Genomic DNA, 23,236 nt, shown 5'->3' on the forward strand with positions numbered 1-23,236 from the left:
CCACTTCCCGTGATCCAATCGAGCTGACATTTTGCACACAGACTCGTTGTGCGTGACAATTTATTTTCGTGAAAAACAATTTCCATAACTTTACACTTTTTAGGAAATGTTTTTTTATATTTAATTACCAATTGCTTAATGGTGGCAGGCAATCATCTGACCCATAGGTGGCAGCCATCTCAAGCCAGAGGACGAGAGGACTCTAGCCGCCACGCATATAAAAGATTTATAGTGAAAAACTTTGTTTTTACGGGTTAATTTTTACCAGGTAAGGTCCATTGAGCTCTTTCATTCAGAAGCGACCTCGCCAAAAATGATAGCTCAACGAAGTGGTCCATCATGTGGAAATGTAAAGCAGCCAAATACGGTAAACGTGTGTTCTAAATGTGGAACGATAAGACCGGAGGACCCAGAGAAAAATCCACGCGACCACGGGGAGAGACAGAGACATGTTAACTACAAATATACAGTCGTCAGGGTCGGGAATTGAACTTACGATCTCCTGTATACCAGGCGAGGTAGTTCACATCTTTCCACCGTGACCCCCATAATTAATCTACAGCATAGTGTGATGCAGTTAGCATGAATGACGCTACATAATCAGAAATCATTATGTTTTACACTCCAATATGTTTATTTGCCAATATTGCTCACCCATACAGTGAAGTGAAATGTATGCAATGGCGTTAACCGTGTGAACGACCCCTCGTTGGATGATGCGGATCAACAAGCGAACACTCCCAACCCTCCATTTGGGACGTTCACGTGCACGCGTGCCACGTGCCCACCTGAAATAACAGCGCGCACGTTATTTTGTGAACGCACGGGGTAAGCTGGCCGGATTGTACCAACAAGATCCTCAGCCAACGTGGAGAGGGGGGGGGAGCAAGGGATGGTAGGAAGCGGTGGGGGGAGCGGTGGTTCTTTTTTTTCCTGCGGTCCCCGTCACCCGCTCTGCTCGCGAGATAATGGTACCGTCCATCAATTGTGCAGCTACGTGAAATTCATTCGGGGGCCAAATTTATTTTACCGGGGGTGAGACGACGCTCGGCTTCGTGTCCTTTACAATGCGCCCTCGTACGCGAGAAGGACGCGGGTGCAATCTGTGACCGTGCACAAAATGGTTCGCTTCATTCCTTCGGGTACAGCTATTATTTTTGCTTGTTTAAATTGAAACGATACGTGAAGAGCCAATTATAATTTTTAATTCGTCGCGAATTCATTCATCGGGCAAATGGACAGCCTTGGGGCCGGACGCAATCTGGCCTACAGTCGGTGGACCTACAACAGGTAAGCATCGTGCCACACACGCTTGCCCGTGTTGCCCTAGAATTGCCGGCGAATTAATTGAAGATTCGTGCGCGCCGTGCGTCCAACGCACGGCGCGCGGGGCACCGTTTGCAGGATTTTGGCACGTGGAGTCTGCCCCGCGGTGAGATGCTGTTAGATTCAGAGCAAGCGGACGCGTATGGGCGCCTAAATGTGTCTAAACTGTCGTGGCGTGCGTTTAATGATCGTCCGATTCACAGTTGGTGTCAATGATTAGTCGCCAACTTCATAGGCTCGCCACCACCATCATCATCACCAACAACAAAGACAAAGATCTCCCCTATAGTCTGTACCAGACTGTTGGGACAAGTGCTGTTAGCGAGCACCTATGAAGGCTGGCACGGTACACGAGGGGGTGGATGGCCAGCATCACGCCCGGCCGCCTTTGTCTCCCTAGTGGCGATTTTTTTTTGTTTACACACCGCACCAGGTATTCATTTGAGGCTGAGTCGACCTAGGGTTTAGGCCCAGGACCGGTTCATATAATCGTCACTGGTGCCGGTTGAGCGAGAATCGAACTCGGTTCGCCGGGTTTCGTAGCGGACTGGCGCTCTAACCGCGACCACTCTACCCATCCTCACCACCCACCACCATCATCATCATCACCACAGAGACAAAGGTCCCCCGTATAGCCTTAACAGACACATCTGGGGCAAGTGCCGTTAGCGAGCAGCACCTATGATGATCATCATCATCACCACCGCCGCCGTCGTCACCGTCAGAACGTTCACCGCCATCTGTGCGACCCACGATTGACTGATCCGAGTGAGCGGTGTTTGACGCGGCCCGGCTCACCGGCACCACCACCACCCCCACCATCACCCCCATCACCATCATCATCACCCCCACCACCACCATCATCATCACCCCCATCACCCCCACCACCATCATCACCACCACTATCACCCCCACCACCACCATCACCCCCCCACCATCACCCCCACCACCATCACCCACCACCACCACCATCATCATCACCCCCATCACCCCCACCACCATCATCACCACCACCACTATCACCCCCACCACCACCATCACCCCCCCACCATCACCCCCACCAACTATCACCCACCACCACCACCCCCACCACCATCACCCCCACCACCCCCCCCACCACCATCATTCCCACCACCACCCCCACCACCATCACCCCCACCACCATCACCCCCACCACCACCATCACCCACCACCACCACCACCACCCCCACCACCATCACCACCACCACCACCAGCACCACCACCACCATCACCCCCACCACCACCATCACCACTACCACCCCCACCATCACCACCATCACCCCCACCACCACTACCACCACCCCCACCACCATCACCCCCACCACCACCACCCCCACCACCATCATCACCACCATCACCCCCACCACCACCACCCCCACCACCCCCACCACCACCACCATCACCACCACCACCATCACCCCCACCACCACTACCACCACCCCCACCACCATCACCCCCACCACCATCACCCCCACCACCACCACCATCACCACTACCACCATCACCCCCACCACCACCATCATCATCACCCCACCACCACCATCACCACCCCCACCACCATCACCATCCCCACCACCATCACCACCACCACCACCACCCCCACCACCACCACCCCCACCACCACCACCACCCCCACCACCATCACCCCCACCACCATCACACCCACCGCCACCATCACCCCCACCACAATCACCCCCACCACCATCACCACCACCATCACCCCCACCACCATCGCCACTACCACCACTACCACCACCCCCACCACCACCACCCCCACCACCACCACCATCACCCCCACCACCACCACCACCCCCACCACCAGCACCACCCCCACCACCATCACCACTACCACCACCCCCACCACCATCACCCCCACCACCACCACCACCCCCAGCACCAGCACAACCCCCACCACCATCACCACCACCACCCCACCACCACTACTCCCACCACCATCACCACCCCTACCACCACCCCCACCACCATCACCCCCACCACCACCACCATCACCCCCACCACCCCCACCACCATCACCCACCACCACTCCCACCACCATCACCACCACCATCACCCCCACCACCATCATTACCACTATCACCACCATCACCCCCACCACCACCCACACTGCCACCACCATCACCCCCACCACCACCCCCACCACCACCACCCCACCACCATCACCCCCACGGTGTAAATTCGCGGTCGGGCCGCACCAACAGCGACTGAGAAATCCGCGGTGACGTCATCCCCGCGAGGTGCAATGCTTTGCACATCGCCCAAGCGAAGGCGCTGCAACCACCACGGCCTGCAACCCCCTCCCCTCCTTCCCCCGCACTTGTGCGCGTGTGTGCAGCAGCGTGCGTGGGTGTGTGCAGCTGGATGCGCGTGTAGCGTGTGTGTGAGTGCAGCAGCAGCGTGCGCGTGGGTGCAGCAGGGTGCGGCGGTGTAGCAGGGTAGCGTGAGTGCAGCAGGGTAGCGTGTGTGTGAGTGCAGCAGCGTGCGTGGGTGCAGCAGCGTGCGTGGATGGGGCAGGGTGCGTGTGTAGCAGCGTGCGTGTGTGCAGCAGGATGCGTCTGTGTAGCGGGGTAGCGTGTGTGCAGCAGGGTAGCGTGTGTGCAGCAGGATGGGTCTGTGCAGCAGGGTAGCGTGTGTGTGAGTGCAGCAGCAGCGTGCGTGGGTGCAGCAGCGTGCGTGCGTGCAGCAGCGTGCGTGGGTGCAACAGGATGCGACAGTGTAGCAGAGTATCGTGTGTGTGAGTGCATCAGCAGCGTGCGTGGGTGCAGCAGGATGCGTGTGTGCTACAGCGCGCGTGCGTGCAGCAGGATGGGTCAGTGTAGCAGAGTAGCGTGTGAGTGCAACAGCAGCGTGCGTGGGTGCAGCAGCGTGCGTGTGTGCAGCAGGATGCGGCTGTGTAGCAGGGTAGCGTGTGTGCAGCAGGATGCGACTGTGTAGCAGGGTGCGAGTGTGTGAGTGCAGCAGCAGCGTGCGTGCAGCAGCGTGCGTGGGTGCAGCTGGATGCGACTGTGTAGCAGGGTAGCGTGTGTGCAGCAGGATGGGTCGGTGTAGCAGGGTAGCGTGTGTGTGAGTGCAGCAGCGTGCGTGGGTGCAGCAGCGTGCGTGGGTGCTGCAGGGTGCGTGTGTAGCAGCGTGCGTGGGTGGTGTTGAGGGTGGTGTTGGAAATGAAAGACTACGAGTCTTTAAATCTCACAGCGTTTCTTGTCAAAACAAACACTTTTAATTAACGTTACAATAGAATACAGTAATTTTTTCTTTAACTCCTCTATACCCGGTCGATATCTCTGTACCGGTACTAAGTATTATTCCTACCAGCCCACCCCGCAGGGTCCTGTTAATGAGGGACAACTCATCATGGCGAGATGTTAACTCCCTCGCCTGGTGTATCGGAGGTCGTGGGATTCCAACCCTGACACCTGTTGTATATTTGGAGTTTTCGTGTCCTTCTCTCTCTCTCCCCGTGGTCGCGTGAATTTTTTTTCCGGGCCTTCCGTTTTTTCCCTCCACATTTAGAAACACGCGTTTCGAGTGGGCCTTGCCTGGTAAAATAAAAACATAATTATTATCTTAATTTGGAGCTTTCGTGACTGCAGGAATTACTCTTTGGTTCTTTCGGTAAAGTCACGTCGCGTAGCCTGGTCGATTACGTATTTCAAAGATTGCTAAGTTAGAATTTAAGTGTGAAAATTCCAAAGAGAGACAAAACATAAAACAAGAGGAACGGAGACACACAGACAGAGCAGAACATAAGAACGACAAAAAACGAGTGGAGACAGAAAAAGTACACTAAATACACAGGCAGAGAGAGAGAAAACAAAAAACCCAGAGAGAGAGAGAAAAAGATAAACTTGAAACTTCCCCGTAGAAGTGGTTCAATCTTAATTTGGAGCTTTCGTGACTGCAGTAATTACTCTTTGGTTCTTTCTTTACCGAAAGAACCAAAGAGTGCATAGTTTATAGTTTACACCGGAAAAATATGGTGTAGGCATTCAGCCCGAGTACATTATTGCAAAAAATACGCTGCTGGTGGCGACTCAAGGACTGGAATGTACGCAGGCTCTTCAGGAGCTGCTGAATTGGGGTTTTGTTGTTGTTGTTGCTGTTGTATAGATCGTTGTATCGTCTGAACATCGCCTATAATTGCAAAACCACCCGACAATGCTGCTCCCCCGATCTCGGCACATCTCAGAGGCTAGGCACGCTCTGAGCCTGGATTGCGCTCGGATGAGCTGCCGTCCAAATGCACGAATCAAACGACTGCTGTGGAGGCTGCTGGAGGGGCCGATGTTGTCGGCCGAGGGTACAGCAGAATAGACAAACGTTGTAACTGTGCTGTGCTCTAACGCAGCGAGATGACCCCTCTTCTGGGGGTGTGCGAGACATGGGCCAGATAGTTTTTTTGTTAGGATGTGAATCATCGAAAGTACAAATTAAACACGGGCACGTAAGTACAACTTACTTTGTTTCATCAAACCCCTTTGTAGTTGATAATTGTTTTTTTACCTTTCCATCTAGGCAACAAAACTGACACCTTTTTACAAGGAGTCATGTTTGCATAGACCACAATACCTGCAGTCATAATGCAAACAAAAAACATAACTCGGATAATGTATGCACTGTCCTTGAAGTTGATTGGTCCACACCCGAGACAGCTTTCCTTAGAGCCTAGTCTCACATGGGTTGGACCAGATGACGCCAAAAGGCGCACAACTCAAAGACAATGCACCATCAGAGTATGAGAGCTCGGGGTAAGCATTTACACCATTGGAACTCATTTGCCAGTAAAAAATATGATCATTGGTTTTTTACCCTTCTATCTGGCAACAAAACTGACACCTTTTTACAAGGAGTCATGTTTGCACAGACCACAATACCTGTAGTTATTAACATTACACATGGTTTTACGATTGAGAACCAAAGGGGTACGAGGCTGCAGTGAAGTTGAAGAACGTCTGTGCTTACCGTCTTCATTAACACCCCCCCCCCCCCACTGACCAGCGAGGTCAAATATGGTCAAATAGTCCCCAACGACCAGCTCGACTGTGGGGAAATCCCTCATTCAGCCGTGCGTGTAAAATGTGATGAGGCCTGTGCGTCTCGGGAGATAATTATTTTGCGCCTTGCGTGGTCCGCTGTGGGGTTTGCAAGCGCCGAGAATGACTTCGTCCCAGTTCTTGAGTGGCAATCCTTGCCACAGCCATTGCAAGTGAACTATGGTGACCGAGCCAGAGGTGTCTGTGGCTTTTTATCTACGCAGCTCACTCTTGATCTGCCGCGCGGTGTGTCCTTTCTCCTGGCCTCTCATGAGGCCTGTAAAATGTAAACATCGTATGATGTACATTGCATCTCTTTTGGAAATATTTCAAATTGTGCTGTTTTTATTTCAGAATTCGTTGCTTTGCTCTTCCGATTTAAATCCAGGCATATATTGAAAAAGCGAGGAAATGGAACGAACCAAGGTGTTATTGGGTTTAAGTGACCGAGATGAATGGAAAATGCACCACCTGCGCTCCCCACTGTACCACATTGTTGTGTTTTTAGCCGCCCAGCGCTCCGCTCGTTGTTGTGAGCGTCGCTCCTCTACCCTCCGTTGTTGCTGGAGGGTGACTGCTTCCAACTGCCCAGTAGCGTCCTTCACGAGCCTCCTCCACAGAGGTCGAACTTAACACCTCTGCCGCCTGTCATCGGCAAGTCCACTCAGCTCCAAATCTCACGTAACACATCAAGCCACCTATTTTTTTTCGCCTGTTCTGTGCCGCTTAAGCATATGGTGTTGGCTGGCCTGCCAGAGGAACTCGCTGGAGGGACTGTGTCCAGATCGTTCAAGGATATGTGAGTTCCGATTTAAAGCTTTCGTGACTGCAGGGATTCATCTTCTTGATTCTTTCGGTAAAGTCACGTAGAATGGAAATAATAAAATAATAAAAATAAAACATAATAAAATAATTCTCACGACGTTTCGGCCACAACGCAAGCAGCCGTCCTCAGGTGGAGAACAGGTCTGTCGAGAAGACAGAGTCCGAATGACACACCCCACACCTCATTCGGACTTTGTCTTCTCGACAGACCTGTTCTCCACCTGAGGACGGCTGCTTGCGTTGTGGCCGAAACGTCGTGAGAATTATTATTATTTTTTTCCATTCTACGTGACTTTACCGAAAGAACCAAGAAGATATGTGAGTTCCTCATGCAATCCGGTCTGGTTACACCCAGGATGGATCGCAGGCAGGGCCGATGTAGGATGTTCCTGCAAAGGGGCACACGTTTTCGCAAAAGCACGGAGAAGGGGGGGGGGGGGACCTCACCGTGGCCGAGAACACCTGGAGCTTCGTATGGAGTGATAGGCCAGGTAGCTTCCACACTGCCTTAAGCAGATGCACATTTAACCCGCACCCACGATGCACATCCCCCACCCCCTATAAGCCTTCACAGACAGATGGAGCCAGTGCTGTTAGTGAGCACCTATGAAGGCCGGAATGGAACACGAGGGGATGGGGGGCCAGCACCTCGCCCCGCCGTCTTTGTCTCTCTAGCGGCGACGTTTACACACCGCAACAGGTACTCATTTGAGGCCGAGTCAACCTAGGGGAGGTCCAGGATCGATCCGGATAATCGTCACTGAACGGGAATTGAACTCTGGTGGCTGGGTTCGTAGCACAGCGTGCTAACCGTAGCACCACCGCTCCCCACGATGCACACGCACGAACACCAGCACAGGTACACTGAACGACGCGTTGGCTCGTATCCATCCGTAGTAAATTGTTACCATGGCGACTGGCCGTAGCTATGGGTGGTTACCATGCCAACAACCACTCATCTCTCTCCCTCCATCTCCGTCCCCCCCCCTCCTAGTGAGCATAACGCAACTTATCACACATTATCGCGGCACAAGCGCACGGCTATCTCCGTCATCGAAATCGCTGCGGATGACACGCATCGAGGATATTTGTCCCACGTGTGTGGAGCTGTGAAAAAAAAACCCGTGCCGGAATGTTCAATTGAATCCATTCAGCCCCCCCCCAGAGTGTGATTAGGGGTAAGATCGCGTGACGCGGGCATTGGATACCTTTTCGATTTTTTTGGGGAGGGGGGAGGTGGGGTAGGGCTGGGATTTAAGTGCAGTTTTTATGGTTTCTGGAAATCTTATTCATATAGGCTATGGGGGAAACAAGTAAACCCGTAAAAACAAAGTTTTTCACTATAAATCCTTTATATGCGTGGCATCGGGGCGGCTAGAGTCCTCTCGTCCTCTGGCTTGAGATGGCTGCCACCTATGGGTCAGATGATTGTCTGGCAGCATTAAACAATTGGTAATTAAATATTGAAATTTTTTCCCTAAACAGTGTAAAATTTTGGAATTTTTTTCACAAAAATACATTGCCACGCACAACGAGTCTGTGTGCAAAATGTCAGCTCGATTGGATCACGGGAAGTGGGTTAAAAAACGACCGAAAGATTTGCACGGTCCTAAGCAAGTAAGCGAACTTAATATAAAGGATTAAAAAATAACCGGGGATGCTAACGATCTCCATCAGATATCAAAAGCTAAGCAGGCGTTGAGCCTGTGTGACGACTGCAGGAGGCAGAATCCGATGAGCTATGAAGCTCTTTTTCCACATATGTCCAGTATGGGGGGGGGGGGGGTCGGCGAGTTACAACAACAGCAACAACATCAAACAACGATACCAGGTGCTCGGATGGGTAGGTCAACGCGTGCGGAGGGGTTGCCACAGGGGCTTGTATGTGGTGAGCAGGTAAGTGGCGTATTCTTGGTTCTTTCGGTAAAGTCACGTAGAAGGGAAAAAAAAATTAAACAATAAAATTCTCACGACGTTTCGGCCACAACGCAAGCAGCCGTCCTCAGGTGAAGGACGGAGCTGTCGGAAAGACACGTCGTGAGAATTTAATTTTATTATGTGTTATTTTTACTATTTTATTATTTCCCTTCTACGTGACTTTACCGAAAGAACCAAGAATATGAATCCCTGCAGTCACGAAAGCTTTAAATCGAAAAGGTAGGTGGCAGTGCAGCAAACTTCGATTGCTGTTACGCTGCTCCGTCACGGCTGCCGGCCTTCACGAATCCTGGGTCACCAGAGACAAGGCCACACGAGGGGGACAACACGACGAGAAGGGCTGCGTGCAGAACGAGAGAGAGCGAGAGAGTGAGCGAGAGAGTGATCGAGAGAGTGAGCGAGAGAGTGAGCGAGAGGTGAGGGTTTTACATAAAGCTAAGTTAAAAAATGTAAAAAAAATTTTTTACGAAATAATGAACGAAGCAAAGTGCCGAATACACCGAGCATCTTCTTGTTTCCACTGATCGTAAAAATAAAAAAACACGACAAAGTCCACGCCAAATTAACTCACAAACCCATCCGCTGTGCTCCTCTGTCCTGACCACCCGGCGGGGTTTGGCAGCTTCGCTTGCCTGCATGAAAGGCATCGAAAGCGAGGGGACGCGGGAGGCACGAAACCGCGCCGTCGATCGATGCCTCACGTTTTAAACCAATTTCACAAACGCGCAACGATGAATAGGGTTGGCAACCCACGCTCTCCCACCCCGCGTAATGGCTCCACACTCCCACACACTCATCCCACGGGTACCCTTCACACGCGTTTTAATTTTTATATTTCAGACACACGGTGTCTGAAATGGTGGGGCATTTTCACGACGAAGAAGCGGTGGTGGCTGTATGGTGGGTCACCGCGTGAATGTTGCGAAACTCTCATCCCGTGGGCGTAGTCGATGAGGTGCCATATTAATACAGGGCCTCCTCTACTTACGAACGAGTTAGGTTCCAGAGGTCTGTTCGTAATTCGATTTGTTCGTAAGTCCAATTTTCCTACTGTCGATTCCAAACATGCTGTACGCCATGTACATTAAACACGAGGAGTGGCTTCAGAAGTTGTATAAACTCCTGTAAATGTAGATGCCACTGGTTCTTCATGTTCTGCAAATGTAGATGCCACTGGTTCTTCACGTTCTGCAGATGTAGATGCCACTGGTTCTTCAAGTTCTGCAGATGCCACTGCTTCTTCACGTTCTGTAGATGCCACTGGTTCTTCACGTTCTGCAGATATAGATGCCACTGGTTCTTCACGTTCTGCAGATGTAGATGCCACTGGTTCTTCATGTTCTGCAGATGTAGATGTCACTGGTTCTTCACGTTCTGCATATGTAGATGCCACCACCACCATGTATTGCGAGACGACTCTCGGTCCGAACAGGCAACTCGACATACGGACGGGTTTGTTCGTATCTCTGAAAGTTCGTAAGTGGAATATTCGAAGTAGAGGTGTTCCTGTAGTTGTACTCTACTTCCACGCACCTTGCGCCTGTGCTCGCCACAGTCACCAACCCGCAATGACCTAGCGTAGTCCAATACGGCCAATCAGCCCCAACAAACCTTGCACAGTGTGGGGAAGCAGCCCTCATCCAGTAGTGGATAGACCGGGGGACCGGGGGTCGGCAGCCTGCGGCTCCGGAACCGCGTGCGGTGTGGCCGTGACCGTTACTTATTCAGGACCCACCACAGTCTCGCATTCACCACACAGTGCATTGGGGGCTCTTGAAATATTGAGGTTTTTATTTTTTACGGAATTCGTCACAAAACATCCGAAGGTGTCAAAATGTAGCAGCAACAGCAGCGGGGGCAGCAGCGGTGAAATCGCGCGTCCTCGAAACGGGGGGCTCGGGTAAGGCTGGCGAAAGGGGTGGTGGGGGTGGGGGGGCGCCGAGAGAGAGGTTGGTGGGTGTAGCCGGGAGGTTGGTAAACAGAAACGGCAAAACGCATCCACTGGGGCCCTCCTTTTGCTTGAGAGAGGCGGGCGGGGGGGGGGGCACACACAGCCCACGCGTGATGGCCTCGACTGCTGTATGAAGTAGTTCCCCCTTCACCATCAATAACAACGTCGAGGTCTGTCATTTTCAGCAGCTTACTGCGTTCGTGCGTGCTGTCGAAATCAATCTGCCCGTGTCGCCTGCCCAGAAGCCAACTCCCAGCCCGACCGCAACAGGGCACGGGAGCGCAGCCATTTGCAACGGAATCGAAATGTATTTTATTTTCTACCCACGTGACTTTACCGAAAGAACAAAAGAGTATGGGATCCCTGCAGTCACGAAAGCTTCAAATCAAGATCAAAATGTTTGATAATTGTTTTTTTTAACCCTTCTATCTGGCAACAAAACTGACACCTTTGTTTACAAGGAGTCATGTTTGAATAGACCACAATACCTGCAGCCATAATGCAAACAAAAAACATAACTCTGATAATGTATGCACTGTCCTTGAAGTTGATTGGTCCACACCCGAGACAGCTTTTTTTAGAGCCTAGTCTCACATGGTGTTGGACCAGATAATGCCAAAAGGCGCACAACTCAAAGACAATGCACCATCAGAGTATGAGAGCTCGGGTAAGCATTTACACCATTAGAACCTCATTTGCCAGTAAAAAAATATGAGTTGTGCGCCTTTTGGCGTCATCTGATCCAACCCATGTGAGACTAAGGAAAGCTGTCTCGGGTGTGGACCAATCAACTTCAAGGACAGTGCATATATTATCAGAGTTATGTTTTTTGTTTGCATTATGGCTGCAGGTATTGTGGTCTATGCCAACATGACTTCTTGTAAAAAAGGTGTCAGTTTTGTTGCCAGGTAGAAGGGTAAAAAACCAATTATCATATTTTTTACCGGTAAATGAGGTTCCAATGGGATCAAAATGTTTGTTTAGACTTTGGGGGGGCGGGGGGGGTGGTGGCGGGAGTAAATCCGATGAGCTGCGAAGCTCATTGTTTGTTCATCTCTCACAGATGTCCTTCTTTCCAAAGAGCAGATGGATGTGTGTCTCATCAATGTAGCTGGCTTGCCAGGAGAATGTAGGACAGTAAATTGCGGACTAATATAATGTGTTTTTTATGGGATCGAGTGTTGTCCCCTCGCACGCTTCGGTGTGGCTTCCTCCCACGTGTGTACAAACCATCTTCATATGTAGAGGACTGCAGATGTTGGGCAATCGCTGGTGCTGGCGCCGGCCGACCGCCTGCCCTGCTGCCGTCCAAACCTTTGTGTCTGTGGCTCCCTGGCGATTGATGAAGCAGAGTCATCAGAATATTTATTTATACCGGAGGAATCAGATGAGCTATACAGCTTTTGTCCCCCCACCCAGCCACACATGTCCAGTCGGGGGCATTTTGCACGTACGACTACGGGATATACAGCACCTACGATTAGCATGGCTGGCTCCGTAACGGTGCGAAAGAAGTTCAACATACGGTAACATACATGGCTAACGATTTGTCGTGTGGCGTGCTGGGGTGGGGGAGAGTTTGGCAAGAGACGGAGGAGTGAGGCTATAGTCGAGTTTAGAGGAAGACGGAGAGAGAGAGAGAGATAATAAGTATAACCCGTAAAAACAAAGTTTTTCACTATAAATCCTTTATATGCGTGGCGGTTTGAGTCCTCTCGTCCTCTGGCTCGAGATGGCTGCCACCTATGGGTCAGATGATTGTCTGCCACCATTAAGCAATTGGTAATTAAACATTTAATTTGTTTTCCCTAAACAGTGTAAAATTTTGGAAAACATTTTCACGAACATTATTTGTCTCGCACAACGAGTCTGTGTGCAAAATGCCAGCTCGATTGGATCACGGGAAGTGGGTTAAAAAACGACCGAAAGGTTTGCACGGTCGTAAGCAAGCAATCAAGCACGCAAGCAAGCGAACTTAATATAAAGGATTTAAAAATGGAGCGATGTGGACGGAGATGAAAGCGTTGAGTAGTCATATTAGAGAATCTGTGATGTTGAAAATATATGCCGTTAATCAGCCGTTTAGTTATATTTATTACCAGGTCTTTACACAGAGTTAATACTATTCATGGGTTTCTGCACGTTTAATTATTTTCACTGATTGCAAGACTTGCTTGTATTTAAAGTCGTGATTCGTGTACAAGTGCCAATTTAAACGTCATTAATTTCAACAAACGTTACTTTCATTCGTAATTTACTCAATTTGACATGCGTGCGCCTGTGTGCGTGTGTGCACGCGTGTGTGTGTACGTGTGTGTGCGCGTGTGTGTGTGCGTGTACGTGTGTTTACGTGTGTGTGCGTGTGTGCACGTGTGTGTGTACGTGTACGTGTGTGCTTGTGTGTACGTGTGTGTGTGTGTACGTGTGCTTGTGTGTGTGTGTGTGTTTACGTGTGTGTGCGTGTGTGTACGCGTGTGATTGTGCGTGCGTGTGCGCGCGTGTACGTGTGTGTGTGTGTGTGTACGTGTGCTTGTGTGTGTGTGTACGTGTGTGTGTGTGCAGCGTCATAGACGACGACAGTACCACCAGTGTACAATCTCAGCGTCTCGACAAGAAGGTGAGGTTTACATCATCAGCAGCAGCGTGAACGTCATCGCCCGTGATCGATCCGCTGCTGGATGCACACACCTCCCAAAGCCATCAACTATCACACGGGATCCCGCAATGCTACGATCCATAATATCGAACACCTTGGAACAGAGCTGTTACCATCGCTCCATCTTCAAGCGGTCGTTGAGAATTCCACTGTTTAAAATCCGTCGGGAATCACTTTGGCATCTGGCCACGTCCAATTCGTATTCTTGGTTCTTTCGGTAAAGCCACCTCTTTTCTCGCCGCCTGATGAAGACCTGCTTGTGTTGCGATCGAAACGTCGTGGGTTTTTTTGCTTAATTATTTGAAATTTATTGTTTTAATGTTATTTTATAATTTTTTATTTTCATTTTATTTTTCTATCCACGTGACTTTACCGAAAGAACCAAGAACACGGATTCCTGCAGTGACGACAGTTTAAAGTCTAAATTGTCCACATCCAATTCGCTTTATTTACGAGCTCATCACACTGCACAGGCGTACAGGGTACACAACATATCAAATCCTTACTGTATAAATACAGGGTGCTTAGAAAAAATGTGAACACTTCTGAGAATTTGCAACAACGCCACGATAAATGTGCCCTCCGGGCTCTGGAGACCACCTGGAGAAGATTCCAGGCCACGCGTTGACAATGATGGCGAACAAGTTGAGACTCTTTGACTTTTTGAAACGATTAACATCACATTTGTTTTCATGTTACAGTGTATTATCCGTTCTTTTCCATTAAAAACGATAGTCCCATGTAAGTGTTTGAAGCACCCTGTATGATAACATAATCTCTATAATTACGTTTATATTGTGTACGTGCGCGTGTGTGTGTACGTGTGTAACTTAAAAAAAACCTTTATTATGGATATTGGTCGCGAAAGCCTTCGTGTTAAACCAAAGAGTATAAAATCATCTCTGACCTCCCGAAAATCACGTGATTTGTGTGGCTACGCCCACTCTGAAAACCTCCCCCTGCGAAAACAGACGCTGCTCCCTCTCATCGTCCATGACATCTTTCTCGCCATGGTTGTGAGATGTTAACTACCTCGCCTGGTATCCAGGATGTCGTGGGTTCGAGTTTGCGTGTCTCTCCGGTTTCCCTCTCCACATTTGGAAACACGCGTTTAGAGTATCATTCAGACGCTGTCTCCCCGACAGACCTGGTCTTCACCTGAGGACGGCTGCTTGCGTTGTGGCCGAAACGTCGTGAGAATTATTTCATTATGTTTTATTTTTATTATTTTATTACTTCCCTTCTACGTGACTTTACCGAAAGTACCAAGGAGATGAATCCCTGCAGTCACGAAAGCTTTAAATCGAAATTTAGCGTTTAGAGTATTTGGCTGACATAAATTTCCACGTGATGAGTCACTTCGTTGAGCTATCATTTGTGGTCAGGTCGCTTCTGAAAAAGAGCTACTATATAGCTCAGTGGGCCTTACCTGGTAAAATATATTTTAAAAGTAATTTCCCCCCTTCTGTGCAGCGTTCCTTTTTTCTTCTCCCTGCTGCTCATCTTGAGCCGTACCCTCTTCGTTCGCTCTTGGAGACTTCCATCCCGGCATCCTTTTCCCCAACGAAGTGGTGGCTTATCATCGTCACGTGGAAGATAGAGCAGCCAAACACTCTAAACGCGTGATGTCGATTCTAGATGTGGAGGGGAACCCGGAGAAAAATCCACGCGATCACAGAGAGAGAGAAAGACACGCAAACTCCAAATATATGCAGCAGGCGTCGGAGTCTGGATCGAACTCACATTTAAATTCAAGTGTGTGTGTGTACTGGCCTTCGTGGGTGCTACTCGCTAACAGCACTTGCCTCTCAACAGCCTGATGAAGGCTACATGGGGGATATTGTCTTTGTTTTGTACTGGCCTTCGTGGGTGCTACTCACTAACAGCACTTGCCTCTCAACAGCCTGATGAAGGCTACATGGGGGATATTTGTCTTTGTTTTGTACTGGCCTTCGTGGGTGCTACTCGCTAACAGCACTTGCCTCTCAACAGCCTGATGAAGGCTACATGGGTGATATTTGTCTTTGTTTTGTACTGCTCTTCGTGGGTGCTACTCGCTAACAGCACTTGCCTCTCAACAGCCTGATGAAGGCTACATGGGTGATATTTGTCTTTGTTTTGTACTGCTCTTCGTGGGTGCTACTCGCTAACAGCACTTGCCTCTCAACAGCCTGATGAAGGCAACACGGGGGATATTTGTCTTTGTTTTGTACTGCTCTTCGTGGGTGCTACTCGCTAACAGCACTTGCCTCTCAACAGCCTGATGAAGGCTACATGGGTGATATTTGTCTTTGTTTTGTACTGCTCTTCGTGGGTGCTACTCGCTAACAGCACTTGCCTCTCAACAGCATGATGAAGGCAACACGGGGGATGCCTTGCCTAGCCTGATGAAGGCTACGGGGGATATTTGTCTTTGTTTTGTACTGGCCTTCGTGGGTGCTACTCACTAACAGCACTTGCCTCTCAACAGCCTGATGAAGGCTACATGGGGGATATTGTCTTTGTTTTGTACTGGCCTTCGTGGGTGCTACTCACTAACAGCACTTGCCCCGCATCAGCCTGACGAACGCAACACGGGTGGTTGGTGGTTGGTTGGGATCTTGGCCTTGCCCTCGTGTCTCGTGCGCAGCGCGCTCTGCTCGAGCATGCCCAGCGCAGGCGTCGTCACGACATGGTCACGGTGCAATCGACGGCCGACGCCAAGGCACCCGGCGGGAGTCGCGGCGTCGCGAGGGGCGCCCGTCGGCCGCAGCACCCCGAGGAGCAGGCACCGCTCGTCGACATCGTGAGCCAGCCGGCCGGTACGACGCCCCGAGTGTGCGCGGCGGCGATTTTCCCTTTAGATTTGAAGCTTTCGTGACTGCAAGGATTGATACCCCTTAGGTTTTTTTCGGTAAAGTCACGTGGGTGAAAAATTTAATTGAAAGTTAATGAAAGTAATAATGGGAATAAAATTATAAATTCTAGATTTGAAGCTTTCATGACTGCAAGAATTCATATTATTGGGTTTTTCGGTAAAGTCACGTGGGTGAAAAATAAAATTAAAAGTTAATGAAAGTAATAATGGGAATAAAATAATAAATTCTAGATTTGAAGCTTTCGTGACTGCAATGATTCATATTCTTAGGTTTTTTTTCAGTAAAGTCACGTAGGTAAACGGAGTGGTAGCTCCTGCAATCTCTCATTTACTTGATACAGCTGTCGTGGCTGTGACGGTACCACCTGAAGACGGAAGCTTGTGTTGCCTCCGAAACGTCGTGATTTTTATTTTATTTTATTCTCATTATTACTTTTAATTAACTTTTAATTTAATTTTTTACCTACGTGACTTTACCGAAAAAACCTAAGAGTAGGATTTGCCCTTTGTCGCCACTTTCAGGCTGCACCGGTGGCAAGCCGCGTGCGTGCGTACATACGTGCGGTGTGTGTCTGTGTGTGTACTTACGAACTAGTTATGTTCCTAGAGGTCTGTTCGTAAGTCGATTTGTTCGTAAGTCGAAGCTTTACTCCTGTCGATTTCAAACGTGTTGTGCAGCAGAGGTCGCAAACGGGTTTTGTTTCCTTACCCGTACCCGGCCGCACCAGGGTCGCAAATGAGTACCCGTACCCATACCCGGCCGGGTACGGGTACCCATTCCCTACCCGTACCCGTACCCTACCCGAAATGAGTGACAAACGGTTGCTCACCAGTGACTCACGGCCTACCCGTACCCGTACCCGGCCGCACCAGGGTAGCCGGGTATCGGGTAGGGTACGGGTATCGGGTATCCGGTTGCGACCTCTGTTGTGCGGCGTGTACACTAAATGTGCAAGCCGCAGCAGTGCGATTGTGGCCATGCATCCAGGACTACGGACCCGTATAGCGTGCTCTCCTTCAACGGAGTAGGAGGAGGAGAAATAGCCATTCCACACGAACTCTCTCTCTCTCTCTCTCATTTATGTATGTTGAACTTCTTTCGCACCGTAAATATCCAACTGTGTTACCATCTAGATTTGAAGCTTTCGTGACTGCAAGGATTCATACTCTTAGTTTTTTCGGTAAAGTCACCATGTAGGTAAAAAAATGAAATTAAAATTAATAGAAATAAAATAATGAAAAATCACGACGTTTCGGAGGCAACACAAGTCTCCGTCATCAGGTGGGACCGTCACAGCCAGATTTGCTGTATCAAGTGAGGCAGGGATTCCAAAATGTGAGTTCTTAAATACAAGTTAACTTGTATTTAAGAACTTGCATCTTGGAATCCCTGCCTCCGAAACGTCGTGATTTTTTATTATTTTATTTTTATTAATTTTAATTTCATTTTTTACCTACGTGACTTTACCGAAAAAACTAAGAGTATGTGTTACCATCGCTTAGAGCCTATTTGGCTGCTATGAACTTCCACATGATAAGCCAATTCGTTGAGCTATCATTTGTGGCAAGGTTGCTTCCGTGAAAGAGAGCTCTGTAGCAGCTCAGTGGGCATGACCTGGTGACATTGTTTTAAGTTTAGTTTTAGCAGTTTAGTTTCAAACGAAAGAATTTCAACCCACGTCTTGTGTGTACGGCCGCCCTTGCACAGAATCTCGTCAACAACAAAAAAAAAACCCCACCTGTGATGAGGTAAGTGCTAAGAGATAAAGTGATGAGAGATGCTGAGAGATAAAGTAATGAGATAAAGTGATGCGAGATAAAGCTTTTTTACGTATTATTTAAGGTCATTCATGAAAAAGGTAGGTTTTGGGAGGAAAATTTGATTATCCGCGAAATTTGCTCTTCACAAGCATCTCCGGAACGCGTCCCTCGTCGCGAATAACGAGGGAAACCCTCGATTTAAAGCTTCTTTCGTGACTGCTGGGATTCACCTTCTTGGTTCTTTCGGTAAAGTCACGTAGAATGGAAATAAAAAAAATAATAAAAATAAAACATAATAAAATAATTCTCACGACGTTCCGGCCACAACGCAAGCAGCCGTCCTCAGGTGAAGAACAGGTCTGTCGGAAAGACAGAGTCTGAATGAACAAATTTCCATTTAAAGCTTTCGTGACTGCTGGGATTCATCTTCTTGGTTCTTTCGGTAAAGTCACGTAGAATGGAAATAATAAAATAATTAAATTAAACATAATTTAATAATTCTCACGACGTTTCGGCCACAACGCAAGCAGCCGTCCTCAGGTGGAGAACAGGTCTGTCGAAACCCTCTTACACGTAATAGCAGTACTCTGCCCCATTCTTAGTAGTTGAGACATTGGCAGATTGCAACGGGAACAATCTGATGAGAATGAGATTTCCTCCAGATGAGACCAGATTTCCTTATGGAGGGTCAAGACTAAGCTCTGAATGCAAGGCGGAGACAGAGTCCGTCTCGCCGAGTGCTATCTTAACCTTTGTTGCAGCCTTGCACCCCTTTGGTTATCAATCGTAAAGAAAATGAATAACGTTGATAAAGACATCGGGTTTGGTGAAACAAAGTAAGTAAGTTGCAACTTACGTGCTCCGTGCTTGATTTGTGTTTTCAATGATTTACCTTAAAAAAAATGTTCATAAGAACCACTGCTTATAGCCGAATCTCACCACAGCGTCTGCGAACACGTGGACCCATATGAAAAACATCGCAATGCTCGCGCCGTTAAGAGGATATGCACACGTGTGTGTAGCGGTGGCGCAGTGGTTAGCGCGCTGCGCTACGAACCCGACAACCCGAGTTCGATTCCCGCTCACGACTAATACCAGAGACGATTATCCGACCCACTTATGGGTCTCTCCTTGGTCGACCCAGCCTCCAATGAGTATCTGGTGCGGTGGTGTTAACATCGCCACTACAGAGGGAGACAAAAGTGGCTGGGCGTGGTGCTGGCCACCCATACCCTCGTGTGCCCGTGCCGGCCTTCATCATAGCTGCTACTTGCTAACACAGCACTTGCCCCAAAAGTCTGTCATGGCTATATGGGGGCTCTTCGTCTCTGTGTGTGTGTGCATGCGGGCGTGATGCTGGCCACCCACCCCCTCGTGTGCCCGTGCCGCCCTTCATCATAGGTGCTACTCGCTAACACAGCGCTTGCCCCAAAAGTCTGTCAAGGCTACACGGGGGATCTTTTGTCTCTGCGGGGAGGGTAGCAGGAGGCATCCCCTCGTGTGGAGAGGAGGAGGCGGCGCCACTGACCAGCCGTGTGCAGGTGCTGACCCTGCGGGAGTGTCCGGCGCTGGGGTCCGTCCTGGAGCCCGGCTCGCAGAGCGACGTGCGCTCCCCGCATCACAACCCGGAGCTGCGGGACGCCCTCGCGCATCGCGGTGCAGTTCGCTGCGGTCACCCGGGCACCCACCCCACCCCCCCCCACCACCTCCCCCACTACCTCCCCCACCCCGCACATCAAATGCCTTAGCGGCGTAGCTAGCAAGTGTGCAGGCGGTGCAGCTGCACCGGGAATACCGAGTAGGCTAGGGCAGGGGTCGGCAACCGAAACAGCAGGAAGAGTCATTTTTTTTTCGAATTCGGTTAACCCCACCCCTCCCCCCACACACAATATTTCAAGAGCCGCGATGCATTGTGGTGGTGAATACGGCCCTTAATAAATACCGTCGTGAAAGAGTCCTGAATGAGCCACATGCGGCTCTTGAGCTGCAGGTTGCCACGGTAAACTGGACTCCCATGGTGAACTGGAATCCCACGGTAAACTGGACTCCCGCAGTAAACTGGACTTCTACGGTGAACTGGACTCTCATGGTGAACTGGACTTCCATGGTAAACTGGACTCCCACGGTAAACTGGACATCCACAGTAAACTGGACTCCCATGGTAAACTGGACTTCCACGGTAAACTGGACATCCATGGTGAACTGGATTCCCACGGTAAACTGGACTTCCACGGTAAACTGGACTCCCATGGTGAACTGGACTTCCACAGTGAACTGGACTCGCATGGTGAACTGGACTTTCACTGTGAACTGGACTCTCACGGTGAACTGGACTCCCACGGTAAACTGGACTCCCGTGGTGAACTGGACTTCCACGGTGAACTGGACTTCCACGGTAAACTGGACTTCCACGGTGAACTGGACTCCCACGGTAAACTGGACTCCCACGGTGAACTGGACTTCCACGGTAAACTGGACTTCCACGGTAAACTGGACATCCATGGTGAACTGGACTCCCATGGTAAACTGGACTTCCATGGTGAACTGGACTCCCGCGGTAAACTGGACTTCCATGGTGAACTGGACTTCCACAGTGAACTGGACTCGCATGGTGAACTGGACTTTCACTGTGAACTGGACTCTCACGGTGAACTGGACTCCCACGGTAAACTGGACTCCCGTGGTGAACTGGACTTCCACGGTGAACTGGACTTCCACGGTAAACTGGACTTCCACGGCGAACTGGACTCCCACGGTAAACTGGACTCCCACGGTGAACTGGACTTCCACGGTAAACTGGACTTCCACGGTAAACTGGACATCCATGGTGAACTGGACTCCCATGGTAAACTGGACTTCCATGGTGAACTGGACTCCCGCGGTAAACTGGACTTCCATGGTGAACTGGACTCCCATGGTAAACTGGACATCCACGGTAAACTGGACTTCCATGGTGAACTGGACTTCCACAGTGAACTGGACTTCCATGGTCAGGAGTCGGCAACCAAAATAACAAGAAGAAACATTTTTCGTTCGGCTCCGGAGCCGCAGGTTGCCGACCCCCTGGGCTAGGAGATGGAGGAGTTGGACTGGTGGCTCCAATTTGATTCCTTGCGCCAGCCCAGTAATTATGGAACGTTGGGCCAACTTGAGGTCAATGTTTCCCATCACATGCCCAACGTTGCCATGTTTTGCGTGGGATGGCCTGGGTTCCACTACTGACCTGTCACACAACGATCTCATCAGTTGTCATGGTTCGAGTCGTGATTTCATTTGGAGGCTCCAATCCTTATTGAGGCTCCGATCCTTACGCGTCAATTTTTTTTCCCGTGCCTATCATTGAGCAACCCACTCTTGTGTGGCCGATTCGACTGTAGGTCATACACAAAAATGGGCACATGTCCATAGGTCGAGGGATTCAAAACGATTCTATTATTTTAGAGATATGGCAGTTAATGTTTAAACTTGATCATGACCGACACGGCTTGGCAGGCTTTTGTGGAGCAGTGGATGGGCGCAAAGGGTGTCAATAGTTTCGCTATAATAATAAATAAGAATATAACAATTGTTCTGGATTGACATCTACACCAAAAGCTCAAACTGTTTACTCAGGACAGCCACACATCAGCGTTCACCCGATTCTCTGGCATGGCTGGTGGTGGTGGTGAATCTTTGACCCGCCTGGCACAAGCCGCCGTGGTGACATCACCGCCACTTAAGTGGCAAAAGGCGATTGTTTGTTTGTTGTTTGTTGTTGTTGTTCCGTCGACCCTTTGACCACGCACGCTCGCACGTGCACGGCGAGCAGGCCTGACGGGGAGCCTGAGTTTCGAGGAGGGCCAGGAGGGCTTCGAGGAGGAGGGCAGTGCCGACGATCCGGCCGAGAGTCTCCTCGCCCCGCCGACGTCGTCCCACGCGCACGGAGGGGTCGCGCGCGACGGCAAGGCGCGTTGCTGGCGGTAACCGCGCGGCCGCACGCGGCCACACGTGGCCACCGCCCCGGCCGCCGCCCCGGTCGACGCGTTAGCTGAAGGGACCCCCACCCTGATGATAATGCGCCGACAAACGGTGATCGCAAATTGCCGTGAACGAAATTAAGTAAATGAATCCATGATACAGGTGATTTTTTTGGGGTTAGAGCGCGTGCCTGCCTCTCTCTCTCCTCGCGTGTGACAGGAGGACGGGGCGTCCTGCGGGGTCCGCGGCGGCGACGGGAGCCCCGGCGGGGGGTTCTCGCCCCCGCTGGCGGTGGGGGACCTCGAGGCGTTCGCTCTGCGCCCGGCGCCCCAGGGTGGACCCGTCAAGTGCCGCATCACGCGCGACAAGAAGGGCATGGACCGCGGGATGTTCCCCACCTACTTCCTGCACATGGATCGCGACGACGGCAAAAAGGCGAGCGCCGAAACACCGCCGCTGCCACCACCCCCCCCCCCCCCCCCCCACAGCGGGTCGATTGCTCATTTCCCGCACCCTCTGGTGAATTCTCACGGTTGGCTCCATGCGATGCGAAAGAAGCTCTCAGCGCAGGCAGGCAATCGCCGCAAAAAAAACGTCAGGACAACGTGCACGCGACGTCGCGGTGGCTAGGAGATGTTAACGACTATGACATATAAGGATTGGTTTTACCCTTTCTGGCAATAAAACAGGTGTTAAGATGTTCAAACAGCAACAGCAAATCAATAACTTTTTGCAAGGAATCATGCCTGCGTTAACCACACAGAGTACTTGTGGTGAACATGCAAACAAAAACATGCTCTGGTCGATTGGTCCACACTAGAGACACCTTTCTTTGGTGTGGACCAACCAGTTTCAAAGACAATGCATATATTACCAGAGCATGTTTTTTGTTTGCA

At 50.4% G+C, this 23,236-nt stretch overlaps 1 protein-coding gene across 3 annotated transcripts in view; it reads left to right on the top strand.

Moving 5' to 3' along the window:
• The first annotated feature begins 843 nt into the window (after window positions 1–843).
• LOC133342303 (tubby-related protein 3-like) overlaps window positions 844–23,236 on the top strand; it is a 37,244-nt gene continuing 14,851 nt past the window's right edge. For 2 of the 3 annotated variants that reach the window (XR_009755117.1, XM_061551388.1), the window contains exons 1-6: window positions 844–1,290; window positions 13,672–13,726; window positions 16,395–16,566; window positions 19,866–20,039; window positions 22,192–22,328; window positions 22,560–22,775. Coding sequence is in view for 2 of the 3 variants with exons in the window: in XM_061551388.1 (XP_061407372.1) it covers window positions 1,235–1,290; window positions 13,672–13,726; window positions 16,395–16,566; window positions 19,866–20,039; window positions 22,192–22,328; window positions 22,560–22,775 (810 nt within the window). In the remaining variant the exon portion in view is untranslated. The remainder of the gene's footprint in view (window positions 1,291–13,671; window positions 13,727–16,394; window positions 16,567–19,865; window positions 20,040–22,191; window positions 22,329–22,559; window positions 22,776–23,236) is intronic. The other variant, XM_061551399.1, reaches the window with a different exon arrangement.

The sequence above is a fragment of the Lethenteron reissneri genome, chromosome 2, assembly GCF_015708825.2.
Source record: "Lethenteron reissneri isolate LAM-NWPU_2019-01 chromosome 2, ASM1570882v1, whole genome shotgun sequence".
Lineage (NCBI taxonomy): Eukaryota > Metazoa > Chordata > Hyperoartia > Petromyzontiformes > Petromyzontidae > Lethenteron > Lethenteron reissneri.